General features: G+C 42.8%; 3 protein-coding genes across 7 annotated transcripts; all 3 read right to left on the reverse strand.

The window, feature by feature from the left end:
* Window positions 1–263: 263 nt before the first annotated feature.
* Window positions 264–4,567, reverse strand: LOC147189593 (uncharacterized). 2 transcript variants are annotated; one of them, XM_086099401.1, is made up of 7 exons: window positions 4,165–4,567; window positions 3,859–4,061; window positions 3,674–3,760; window positions 3,453–3,551; window positions 3,201–3,311; window positions 3,014–3,137; window positions 264–2,761 (listed from the first exon to the last, which is right to left on the reverse strand). In XM_086099401.1, exons 1-7 carry the CDS (start codon window positions 4,172–4,174, stop codon window positions 990–992), a joined length of 2,406 nt encoding a protein of 801 aa, XP_085955527.1. In that variant the 5' UTR covers window positions 4,175–4,567; the 3' UTR covers window positions 264–989. The 2 variants fall into 2 exon arrangements, with proteins under 2 accessions (XP_085955527.1, XP_085955526.1); XM_086099400.1 differs by having other exon boundaries at window positions 3,859–4,567.
* A 372-nt stretch (window positions 4,568–4,939) lies between these two features.
* Window positions 4,940–7,980, reverse strand: LOC147189594 (ER lumen protein-retaining receptor 2). Of its 2 annotated transcripts, none has more exons than XM_086137783.1 (5): window positions 7,720–7,980; window positions 7,082–7,182; window positions 6,736–6,894; window positions 6,091–6,329; window positions 4,940–5,956 (listed from the first exon to the last, which is right to left on the reverse strand). In XM_086137783.1, the coding sequence occupies exons 1-5, from the start codon at window positions 7,808–7,810 to the stop codon at window positions 5,743–5,745; spliced, it is 804 nt and encodes a 267-aa protein (XP_085993909.1). In that variant the 5' UTR covers window positions 7,811–7,980; the 3' UTR covers window positions 4,940–5,742. The 2 variants fall into 2 exon arrangements, with proteins under 2 accessions (XP_085993909.1, XP_085993910.1); XM_086137784.1 differs by having other exon boundaries at window positions 5,774–5,956; window positions 6,077–6,329.
* Window positions 7,981–8,857: 877 nt separating this feature from the next.
* Window positions 8,858–11,512, reverse strand: mettl9 (methyltransferase 9, His-X-His N1-histidine). Of its 3 annotated transcripts, XM_086137781.1 has the most exons (6): window positions 11,290–11,512; window positions 11,044–11,205; window positions 10,537–10,727; window positions 10,247–10,456; window positions 9,646–9,830; window positions 8,858–9,434 (listed from the first exon to the last, which is right to left on the reverse strand). In XM_086137781.1, exons 2-6 carry the CDS (start codon window positions 11,140–11,142, stop codon window positions 9,205–9,207), a joined length of 915 nt encoding a protein of 304 aa, XP_085993907.1. In that variant the 5' UTR covers window positions 11,143–11,205; window positions 11,290–11,512; the 3' UTR covers window positions 8,858–9,204. The 3 variants fall into 3 exon arrangements, with proteins under 3 accessions (XP_085993907.1, XP_085993906.1, XP_085993908.1); XM_086137780.1 differs by having other exon boundaries at window positions 11,044–11,512; XM_086137782.1 differs by having other exon boundaries at window positions 9,251–9,434; window positions 9,635–9,830; window positions 11,044–11,512.
* Window positions 11,513–11,576: the final 64 nt, after the last annotated feature.

An 11,576-nucleotide genomic window follows, 5' to 3' on the forward strand; every position in this document is an offset into this window, starting at 1 on the left:
GGACGATAGCTGGAAGTGTTTCAAATCCGGATGTAACTCGCCTACCACTCAGAAGGACTCAAGCTACTAGTTCAACTTTTGTTTTTTAACCTAGAATCGGTTCAAGGGTAGCAACAATGAATCATGTAATTTATACATCACTGATTCTATTTAAGAGAAATGAAAAAATTAAAGGTGACAGTGAGTCAAGAAAATGAACAGCTCTGCAAAAGACGGAAGCCTTCTTTTTTACATTGGAAACAAAAAGGAACATGATGCATTGCTAATTTGTTTCGTTTGTTTATTGAATATAAAACATATACAGTAATAATTTGACAGAAAGTAAGGTACCGGTTATGTTCAAGGGAGTAGGAAGAAGTAAAAAAAAAACTTATCTAGTCCCACCCCGTGTTGTTCATGGCCAAATATTCTCAAATCAAGTGACAAGGGCATCAGCAACCATGTATCCAACAACTTCATATCGCTGCACCTAGGGGTGTGCTTGTAGGCCATTTTGTGAACAGGTACTCAGTTTTCTGTACACCGGTAACTGAAGAGAAATATTAGAAAAAAAGGTTTAAATATGGAAGAAACAAAGCTCATTGCATCCAAACCGAAATGGTATTTGTTTAGCGACAGCGTTTTCAGTATAATATACAATATATGAGAGAGAAAAAAAAAGCAGATGAAACTGGCAAATTCATTAACACCACACCTTTATCTCACAAATACCGATGCAAAATTGTTGTTCAATAACTTCAGCCTTTCATGCACCCCGTCACCCGCTCACATGATAAAAGCTGTCGCTGAAACGGTTAAATTTGTCTCTGTCATCTTCAGACCCATTTTGGATTGATGAATTATAACTAGATTCGACTGAAGAAGAATAGCCCTTTGGAGTCATTAATTAGCTTTTAGCATCCCCGTGTTAGTGGCAAGACTACGACACGTCTCAACTTGTGTTCAAATTTGGCTACGCAAGGACCAGAACTCGTAAATGGAAGGGGGTCCTAACTTGGAACATCATGCACAAGTTTCTTGTGTCTATTCAAGGCGTGGCGCTTTGAGAAACCCTTGATGCAAATGTCGCATACAAACGGCTTCTTGCCCGAATGTAGCTTCACGTGCTCGTTCCGTATCCCGACTGTGATGAAGCCCTTTCCGCAAATATCACATTTGAACGGTCGTTCGGTCGAGTGGTGCATGAGAAAGTGCTTCTTCCGCTCGGTGGCCGTCAAGAAGGTCTTGTCGCAATCGGGAGCGTTGCATTTTAAAGGTCGCTCTCCGGTGTGGATCAACTTATGCCGAGCGATGGATGACGCCGAGAACGACTTCCCGCAGTACGGGCACAGACAGCGGCGTTTGACTTTGTCGAGGTGTTTGCGTTTCTGGTGCTGTAGCAGAGCCCCTTTCTCTTTAAAGGACGTCTGACACTCGGCGCAAAAGTATTTCTTTTCGTCTTTATGCTCGCTGTGGATGAAGCGATGGTGCCGCAGCAGATTGGGCTTCTGGGAGAAGGTTTTCCCGCACTCTCCGCAGAGGTAGGGTTTCTCCTTTGTGTGAACCCTTTGATGCGAAACCAGATCGTAATCGCTTCGAAATCCCATGGCGCAAATATTGCACTTTAACGGCAGCTGATTGGTGTCCCTCCATTCGTGTCTGATTAAATGCTCAAGCCTGGAGAATGTTTTGGAGCAGCAGATGCACTTAAAGGGTCTGCTAATCTTGTGGAAATATTGATAATGTCTGCGCAAGGGCTTAAAAAGAGTGAAGGTCTGCTCGCAGCGAGTACACCGAAACTCGGTGTGGGAGGCCTTATGTCGTTCCAACGACGCGGCGTCCTTTAAGACTTTCCTGCACACGCCGCAGTAGAGTTCGGCATGGGTCTGTTTGTGGGCCTCCAGTGACCGGCTATGCTTGAAGGCCTTTTCGCAGTCGTCGCATTTATAAAGATCCTGATCCGGCCCAGGTTCCGCCCGCTGCTGAGCGTGCTCGTAGCATTTTTTGACCAAATGCGTCTTCAGAGATGAGAAGAGTTTAAACCTGCTGTTGCATTGCGGGCAGGTGTATTGACCGTCTGGAAAGTGGGTTCTCAAGTGAGTTTTCAGGTTGGTGCTCACTCGCTCGTTGCAGATGAAGCACTTGACTTGACGGGATTTTTTTGGAGGAGCGCTGTTTTGGCTGGCGAGACGCTTCGTGCTGCAAGCCGCTGATAGTTTGTCTTCATTTCTGACGGGAGTGACCTTAGTTAAGACATTTGGAGATGACCCGACAGAGGTCACATCCTCACCAGAGCATCCGGACCACGGACTAGGACTACCGCTAGAGTCCTCATCTGAGTAGAAAGACCAGGAAGATGCTTCGCTTCCATTGTCTTCAATGTCAGAGTAATCCGAAGGTATCGCAATCGATGTTTTCATCAGACTAGAAACAGATTCCTTAACCGGGAGCTTCTCTTTACCGCCAAGCCCAACTTTGTTCTCTTCCGCCAACATCGTTTTCGTCCTTGGTCCAGACTGTAAAGACCCATCAAGTGTTTTCCCTTCAACGCAGCTTTCCGTTCTCATTTGACTTTCGACATTTTCTTCATTATTTGGGATTTCTTTAGAAGCACACTCAACCATTCCAGGAGCTTCATCGAGCGCTACCATGCCCCGATTCCCTTTGGTGGTTGTTTTAGCTTCTTTGTGTGGAGAAGATGCAGGAGTCTCCTGCAAGAACATATCTTTGACTGCAGCACACTTGAGAGCAGACACGATGTAGGTGTCATCCGAGTAAATATCTGTCAAGGGACAAAATTATAAAAATTTTGGTGCTCAATTCATTATTCGATTCGAAGGTCAGCACACAAAACATCTGGTGTATATTCAGCCTGAAAATGTACAGTATAACCCTTTACGAAGACAAGAAACTGCATCTGGTAACTTCAAGCTGAAAATAAGACACCACGTGCCTCAGTGGATGGGAGAAGCTGTTCCCAAATTGCAAAATCAAATCAAATCAAATCAAATCAAGGAAACTGCAAAAGACTTGCCATTGTGTCCAAAAAGGTTGCGGGACTTGTGATACCGAAGCAGAGTTCTGAGCGCATCACAGCTCCGCATGGTCTTCAAGCAGTCGCCCAGAACAGAGGACACCTCACCACACGTGGTGGAAACCTACAGGAAAGCAAATAGTGAATGTAACGAATGTCTTTGTAATGTTATTTTTCTTGTGTGTACCTGTTGGAAGGTTTGCCCGGGGAGAAATGTCTCAAGTCTGGAAAGAAAGAGCTCCATCAGGGACTTAAGAGCCTTATCGTATGATGGGCCAAACTCCTTGGGAAAAACCTCCTACAAGGAAAACAAATCCAGTGAACCCCTGTTTATCGCCACCAGTCATAAATTAAAGTTTGCCACGCATTAAACATTTTTTTTTTCTTTCGAGGGCTTTAACCCCAAGTGTTTCGTCAGGTTTGTCGCACTCGCACTTACAGTGAAAAAGTGTTCCTTCTCAGCAGGATTGTTCAGCAAGTGTTTCACAAAAGCCACAAAACTTGAGCATGGATTAACATGGTCGTTTACAGCACAGGTCTGCAAAATATTGTGAAATCTCATGAGCAGCAGATGAAAAGCGTGCAACCATTCCATAAAGCGTAGGATATGTTCTGTGATGTTCAAATGAGGTGACCTCAAACTCCTGCAAAATTGAATACCTTGACAAGGGTGTTCATCCTATCCAGGTGTTGCTCTACATCACTGGAATGAGCCTCACCTTTGAAACGACATAACTCCAGGATCAGCTAGAATCAGAAGGAATGACATGAAATTTTAGGATTTAACTTTTACTATGAGTACATTCGTAAGCGCTTGCGTGCTAATTTTGGACTGACCACCTAACCTGTGCTCTGAGGCCCAGGACGAGTTGGGTCCGCTGACATTTGGTCATCAACTCTGGCACAACGTCTGTCACCATGGAAACAAAATCCTCGAGCATGCCATAATCAGCCACAACTCGATGCTCGATGATTTGCCAGATTGCAGCAGAGACGATCTTAACTGGTGAGACCAGGAGGCGCAAAGCAGACAATGGAAGTTGCACACCTAAATGAAAGATGAAGAGGTTCATTTTCCGATCGCATTAGATAACCATACACCTACCCAGTAAGTATATTAACTCAAGTGCACACTTTTAAAACGACTGTACCTGTATTCATATTTATTTCCCTTCGAGTACAGACAGTAAATGCGGCGACTATTTCAATTTCGCTTCAACTCTACATGTTCGTGTTTAAAATTTAAGGTAGCGAGTAAAGTTGTCATCATATGTGCTGACAATAGTCGAAATTTTTAGAATATTTGTATATTGCGGTAGGCATTTATAGTATAAATAATTCTCTAATCGTTAAACAACAGCGACTCAACGAGCGGTCGACATTCGAGTGAGCTTTGTCCGACGGTATTTTGTGTCCGACTTGCATTTCGCAGTATCCGCAATAATTCCACTTCTCAGAAACAGACCCCGCTATATTTCACGCTCAAAAGAACATCATTCGTAAACTACTAAATTGGTTGCCAACGTCATAATTTTTTAAATGAATTTTAAGATGATTTTGATCCGGTCGGAAGACGGAATGACCAGTTCGGAAATGATCGTAAGAACGTCTTAACTGCGCATGTGCCAAAGTTTTGAAACGAAGATTAACATTGAAAACCTGCAAAATTGTAATAATTACGGGTAAATATCACATACATAAACGTCTATTGGAAAATAGTAACGGTCCCTTAACCATGAGACAGAATTGCTTCCTTGTCACTCTCGAGGAACTTGAATATGGACTTTGTGATCCATTAAAAACAGTGAATGTAAATGGTTTATAATGAAGTTCACCCCCCCTAAAAAAGTGTACTACGCAGTAATAAAAGCATTTCCTACGTCTGCGTGGTTCTCTTTGTAATACTGTAGTAACAACTGAAAGACAAGCGATTTCATAATCTTTATTTGTGATGAATTGCCAACACGTGGACACAGCTGGTAATTTAAGTTTTGAATTGACTGCGTAAACTAGAGGAACCTGTAAGAGCAAAAGAATGCTTTAAAAGTTACACTTACGGCATACACAACAGTGTGACCATTGTTACTTGTTCATTAGGAATATATATATATATATATATATATATATCTGCACCCACCGTGCGCACGCACACACATAAGTAGTGAATTGATGTTTGGAGAAAGTTTACCCCGGATTTGTAATATACTGTGTTGAATATATTTATTAAGCAATCTATTCAACATGGTTTAATAGCAGATACTGATCAACTGTGTAAGCACTTCAACAATAGTACATTCCTAAATTCCAATCATGCTGTTTTACCTTTTTTTTTTACTGTGAATGTAGAAATCACGTTTAAAAAAAGTGTGTTTACTGCTAAAACTGAAGGTTTAGATTTTTTCACCAACTTTGGAGGATGCAATGTCTTCCTCTCAAAATAGAAGTGAAAGAAAAGCATTGTGCATTTATTTAGAACATACATACAATCCCAAACTGAATAATATCCCACTTATAAGAGTTTGAATATTATACAAGGCCAAATGAATTGTAAATGCAAAATAATTTCCAAACATTTTTGGATAACTTTTCCTTTTCACGTAGAAAATATTTACCACTTTGGTGTCCTTTATACAAAGTCATACAAAAAAAAGTTAATGCAAGATGCATCAGACAGAAAAAATAATAATAATGATCCTGGGGTGAGCTTCTGCAGACATTCTGATGCTGGGTCAGTAGACGATGCAGACAGCCGCTCCTGCTTGCTCTGTCTCAAGCATCTTACTGTGGCTGAAGGGGAGGAGGAGGGAGTGGTGGTGGATGTGGAGAGGGGGCTTCGAGGTGTCCGCTGCGTCTCCTCCGCCCGGCCTGTCCCCCTCCTTCAGTCGACCAATATGCTCCTTTTCGGCACTTAAGCAGGCAAACTTAGCTTCTTTCCTTTGAGCACTACAATGAGATTAAAAGTGTGGGGCACAAATGAGACACAGGAAAGAAGAAAGACCATTACACTACAGTAGCGTGGTTGGTGTAGACATCTGTCAGTGGACCCCATGAAAAGGCACATGCCTTTTGTGACGTACAAGTAGAAGAAGTCGCAGTAGAGGATGGTTTGCACCACCCCTGCAACAATGGCGATCATGTCGAAGAATCCCTCAAAGTAGAACCTCCATATCCAGTTGATGAGGTATAAGGCTCTGTAGAGGCCCAAGAAGAACAAGTAGTGTGTGGTGATGGTCTCAGCCTCGCCCGTCTTGCTGATCATAAAGAGCTGCGGCAGGATGGCCACTGACTCCAAATAAATGGAGAAAGTCCACAAGATCTGGAGCAGAACAGAGGAAAGGGAACGCTATGTTGACAGCGCAGCGGACTCACACTCAAAAGCGGGAAGACCGCCGTCCGTCATCTTATGAGTCAAATTTTACGTTTTAATGTGGAGATTTTGATGTTACAGCGGCGGACTTGCTTTTACCCAGGGTGTGAATTCACGAGTCTCATTAGATGTCCCATGCAAGATAAGAAAACCTTTATTTGTCTCACAATGGAGACATTCCCAATGTCATGTATGATGACAGTTGGGATTTTTGGGTGCATATTTTTCCTCAGATTTTAGCTGGATTGTTTCCACTATCTACAACAGCAATATCAGGACATCCTGCAGGAGGTTAAAAAAAAATAATTGAATTTTCCTATCTTGGGAGGGCATGCAAACATGCGGAATGTCTGACCTCCAACGGAGAGAAGTCGTGATTCACGAGAAATGCGAGGCCACTGATAGGAACGACGAGAAACTCCACTCGGAACGTGTCGTGGTTTCCATCATACGTCGCTTTGAACTTCATGTAGATCAGGTACAGGGTGGCATATGCACATCCGATATAGATCATCTGAAAGACAAAATGGGAAACACTCATTCCTTGCTCTGCGTTCAATCAGCTGCAGACGTCATGCCCATCCACTGCTTGTCAACAGAGGCATGCCAATTTAGCATCTCAGCAGAGCCTCAGAACTACGTTGAAAATCTTTGAGGAACACACCAATGACTTAAACATCAGGAGTAGCAACGTGTCCCACCTTCATGGTTGTGTTGTAGACGGAAATGAAGGATGTGAGCAGGTCCAAGTAGCGAGTGGTGAAGACCAAGGCAAACAGGATCTGACTCTTTCCGGAAATTCCTGACAAGAGACCAAAAATCCGTAGCATAAATGCACCCGAATGATTCTTTGTTGTCGGTGATGATGGAAATGTCTCGCCTTGATTCGTCTCGAGCAACTCTGACAAGAGTGGAAGGTGCTGTTTGAGGTACCGTCAGTCAGTGATCAGACAACATTGTCAGCTTTCTTGTCAAAATACCGGTACATTTACAACCGAACTGAAACCTTTTAATGTAAAGCGAGGGGCCTGTTGTACGAACAAAAGTTGCAGAACGAAAATGTATGAACCAACCACAGCTACTCTTTGATTAATCGCACACTAAATTATGCTGCAATTAATTTTGCAGCAATTGGGCTGCCAAACATGTCTTAGTCGTTAAATACATCACGACAGGACACACCTGTGACAAGCGACATTTGCAGGTTAGCTACAACTAGCTGCAAAGCGTGATACGACAGATACGCTCATCATCGAATGATGTAATTACATGTGACGTGAAGTTATCTGCACTTTATCAAGTGCTAAAAGGTTTCTGATGAAGGGATATGAAGACTTACCGGCACAAGACCGGGTTTTCCAGATTTTTAGCAGCAAGATGATGATGGCTGCTAGGTGAGACAGATCGCCGGTTAGCCTGAAGATGTTCATGTTTCAGAGAGCTCCGGCAGATGTGACAGGAACAAAGACTCCGCGATGATCTAAAATAGTCTTCAATAACGAAATATGTGTGGCCAGATCGCTTTTGATAACCCCCCACGAGGATAAAGTGATTGTATCTCGCCAAGATTGAGGGGAAAATGGCGAGTATTGCGCGACGTGGCTCGGGGACGTGACCAAGACAACAGCCAATTGGACATCGCATCCGCTTCCGGGCTCCACCAATCAGAATAGGAGTTTTCGTAGTTATAATTTATCCACACGCATGTTGCGTTTAATTCCAGACGAAAAACTCGGAATTTATTCATTCCTCGTGGACACATAAATGGAAGCGAAAAACCACACTTAATTTGCGCCATTATGACAATTCAGTGTTATCCGACAAAAAAAAAAAAAAAAAAATGAAATATTTCCAAAAAATGTGAGGGATGTACTCAATTTTGTGTTCCCATGGGGTTGGTAGCACCAGTTCCTTGACAACGCAAACAAAAAGTGTGTAAAAATGCGACATTTTCCAAAAGTTGATCAAACAAATTGTTGCTGTAGGGCGGAATTCTTGCATCTTTAAAGTGGCTCCTTTCCATTTTTAGGTGCCACCTAAGTCGAATGACTCTGCCAAGTGAGGTTAGAGGCAGAGTTTTATAAAACTTCAAGAGCATCGAATTGTTGAAAAAATATTAAATTGACCATATTTTCTTCCTTTCATAACTTTGCCGCTGTGAATTGGGAATTTCTCCATTGCGAGACTAATAAAGGTTTTCTTATCTTATCTTATTTGGACAGACTGGGTTTCCGCCCGACAGCGACAAAATGGTACCGGTACCTTCTTATTTGCTATTTTATGGATTCATAAAAAGAAGCAATAATGGCACATTTTGAAGTTTAATCTATATTTGGTTTTATCTTTGAATCTGTACATGATGAGTAAATTAATTAGATTTCAATGATTACTTTTTTTTTTTTAAACCAGTTCAAAAAAAGTTTCACTTGAGGGAACCTTTATAACTCGCATCATGTAAATCAGTATAAAATCAGTCATTTAAACCATGTCAATAAATGTGCATTTAGATCAGATTTTTTTCACATCGATATGGAAAGAAACAATTTTAACACTTCTCACACAAGAACATAATACAGTACAGTATAGCGATGTGTAGCTCTTACTGTACCATCCCGACACCGTACACCGTTTTGAGGTATGGGAATAAAGTGACCTGTTTTAAAATGGCGAGGTATCACAGTCACACAAAATGTTTGGTAAACATAATTTCGGCGCTTCCAACCCTTTTTTTTTTTAAAACAAGAAAAATATTTGTCAGTCTTCTGGCTGACTTTAACCCACCTTTTCAAAGTTCATTTTGGCAAAATCAATAAAGATTCATTTTTCACTGACCAGAGTCTTCAGTCACGTTTGACGCCTTAAGAACAAAAACGGCATCATCGAGAACGTAGTAATCGTTGTACATGTCCCCTTCACAGAGGTATGGCAAGCGGGTCACAGTCTCTACCTCAAATCCTGATTTTCGGAAGACGTCATGTGACAGGTTCGTGACTTGCTCCTCCCATGTCTTGCCTTGGATTTTTAAGTGCTCTTGGGGACGCTGCCATCTCCCACCTATCAAGAAATTGGGCAAAGTTGGCGAAAAACAGAAATGGATGATCGATTGAGAAAAATCACATGGAATTTCCCTACTTGGCAACAACTCGGTAAAAGTTGAAAAAAAAAATCTCTCTGTAAGAGGACTGCAGGACAAACGATAACAGAAAAAGTTCTGTGGATGTTTGAATAAAATGTACGAGTGTAATCTGTCCTGCCTTTAACTGACCAACTTCCACGTAGGGTTGGAAAGGAAGAACAGCAGCAAGAACGAGGCGTCCGGTGTTGGGTACGAGCGATCGCCTGATATCCCGCAGGAGATGGAGAGGATCCTCACAGCGGTCCAGCAAGTTGAGACAACTGATGACGTCATACTGCTGGCCACTTCGCTGCCACTCGTCGATGCCCATCAATCTGTGCATGGAGCGCATCGAGTAATTTTTTTAATTAGCAGCATTGGCTCACATTTACACAACAGCAGCACTAAATGCAATTTTTTTTAAAACAAGGTATAGTGAGGCAAAAAGCCTCAATTTTAGGTTGGTTTGGTACTTGTGCATTTTGTTGTCATCATACCAAATTACGCCGCGTGTTTTAAAATTAACCCTGAATAAATATGGTTCAAAATGTTAAAGGCCACTAGCGCTAGAACAGAGAAAAATCTCCGCTCCACTAAAATAATCCTCAATTTGTTTTAATGGAGATGACCTATACAAGTTCACATAATACAGAAATACATTTTTCAAGATGCAGTACTATTCACTTGGTCAATTTAACAGAGACGGGTTGAGGACCACTGGATTGAAAAGAAGAAACCTCAAAATCCTTACTTGAAATTCCTCCTCTGCAGGTGCCATTTCATCGGTGGCGAGACCTCAGTCGCATAAATTTCTCTGAAATGGCTTCTCATAATTTCTGTTACAGCACCGTCACCAGCTCCAAGGTCCAAGAGTTTCTCTGCCTTCCAGTCTGGTCCGACCTTGAGAAGTTTCTGGAATTGCTCCGCGGAAAACACAAACATGGACCCACGACCCAGAAACCTGAGCAGGAGGATAACACAGATCAAAAAGTGACTTCACATGAACTTATGGGACCGCTGTGTTTGGACGGATGGACTCACCCATTGATGGAAGTGCGTGACACCAGAGGGGTAAGGACACTTGAAACAAAGGAGTGATACAGTTGTGTGAATAACCAGTTCGATTTCTCAATGCTTTGCTTGAGGAAAGCATTTGTGCCTGAATCCAGATGACTCTCAACAAACAGTGGTCGCAGAGACTCCCCAAGCAGATCGGGGCAGCATTTGTACCACTACGGGGGGAGAAGAGGAAGAATGTAACATCCAAGTTCTTGAAAACCACACATCGTTCAGTACTTTGCACCGAAAAGAACAAAAGAACTGAGGGGAGAGCCAGAGCCTGGATTTCAAACGTTAACCCCATAACTGAAGGGTGGATGTAAAAAAATACGTCCCCCATGCCACCAATAGTAAATTCTTACGTCTTAGTCCACAACATTAAAAAAATAAACACTTCAACACCGTAACAATCGAACGGCGGTAACCGAGCGTGCCTTTCTGCGCCGCGCTATGTCGTATTCTCATGCCAAAGATGAGAAGAATTCCTACCTCCTGCGTTTCCATCGCTGTTCCTTCCCCTTCGCTCACCATGTTCACTAAAAGTGATCGTGTCAGTGGACCTCGCGCGTACTTAGCCGTCCATATCATCCTGACGGAGTGCAGAAAGACGACGTAACCCAGCACCCACGCCACAAAAATCAATGTCCTCAGCTGTAGATGACACATAATGGACAACAACTCTTGTGAGCAATCGGACACCTGAGCATAGACACCGTCAGGAAGAAGCGAACTCACTCGACCGGAGAGAGCAGCGAGATGTTGTTAAAAATGGAAGATAAACAGGTAAACAAGCAATGTCCAATCGTATACCAGCACGCCAGGACTTAATTCGCTTCCAAAACAAGCAACCAAACAAAACCAAGGGTGCGGTGGCTTTTAAAAAGCCGGCTGCCGTTCATCCACCCGCTTTGCCCGGTGGTCCCTGCCCAGAAGGTAAACATATTTCTGGGTATAGATACTTCCGGTGTAACCACTAAATCTGTCCGGATTCGATGGCTGGCTCTGGCCTGCCAGGGACTTCC

Source organism: Hippocampus guttulatus, chromosome 19 (genome assembly GCF_054856545.1).
Source record: "Hippocampus guttulatus isolate MCC_2025c chromosome 19, RoL_Hgut_1.0, whole genome shotgun sequence".
Classification (NCBI taxonomy): Eukaryota; Metazoa; Chordata; class Actinopteri; order Syngnathiformes; family Syngnathidae; genus Hippocampus; species Hippocampus guttulatus.

Excerpts from the sequence above, each read along its gene's own strand:
- LOC147189593 (XM_086099400.1), bottom strand. The coding sequence starts at position 4,086 with ATGAACCTCTTCATCTTTCATTTAGGTGTGCAACTTCCATTGTCTGCT. Across the intron at positions 3,761-3,858 it reads TCCTGGGCCTCAGAGCACAG|CTGATCCTGGAGTTATGTCG; the intron begins GTTAGGTGGTCA and ends TTCTGATTCTAG. Across the intron at positions 2,762-3,013 it reads CAACCTTTTTGGACACAATG|ATATTTACTCGGATGACACC; the intron begins GCAAGTCTTTTG and ends GTCCCTTGACAG.
- LOC147189594 (XM_086137783.1), bottom strand. The coding sequence starts at position 7,810 with ATGAACATCTTCAGGCTAACCGGCGATCTGTCTCACCTAGCAGCCATC. Across the intron at positions 7,183-7,719 it reads GAAAACCCGGTCTTGTGCCG|GAATTTCCGGAAAGAGTCAG; the intron begins GTAAGTCTTCAT and ends GTCTCTTGTCAG. Across the intron at positions 6,330-6,735 it reads ACGACTTCTCTCCGTTGGAG|ATCTTGTGGACTTTCTCCAT; the intron begins GTCAGACATTCC and ends GTTCTGCTCCAG.
- mettl9 (XM_086137780.1), bottom strand. The coding sequence starts at position 11,220 with ATGTGTCATCTACAGCTGAGGACATTGATTTTTGTGGCGTGGGTGCTG. Across the intron at positions 10,457-10,536 it reads TCACGCACTTCCATCAATGG|GTTTCTGGGTCGTGGGTCCA; the intron begins GTGAGTCCATCC and ends CCTCCTGCTCAG. Across the intron at positions 9,435-9,645 it reads CCAACCCTACGTGGAAGTTG|GTGGGAGATGGCAGCGTCCC; the intron begins GTCAGTTAAAGG and ends ATTTCTTGATAG.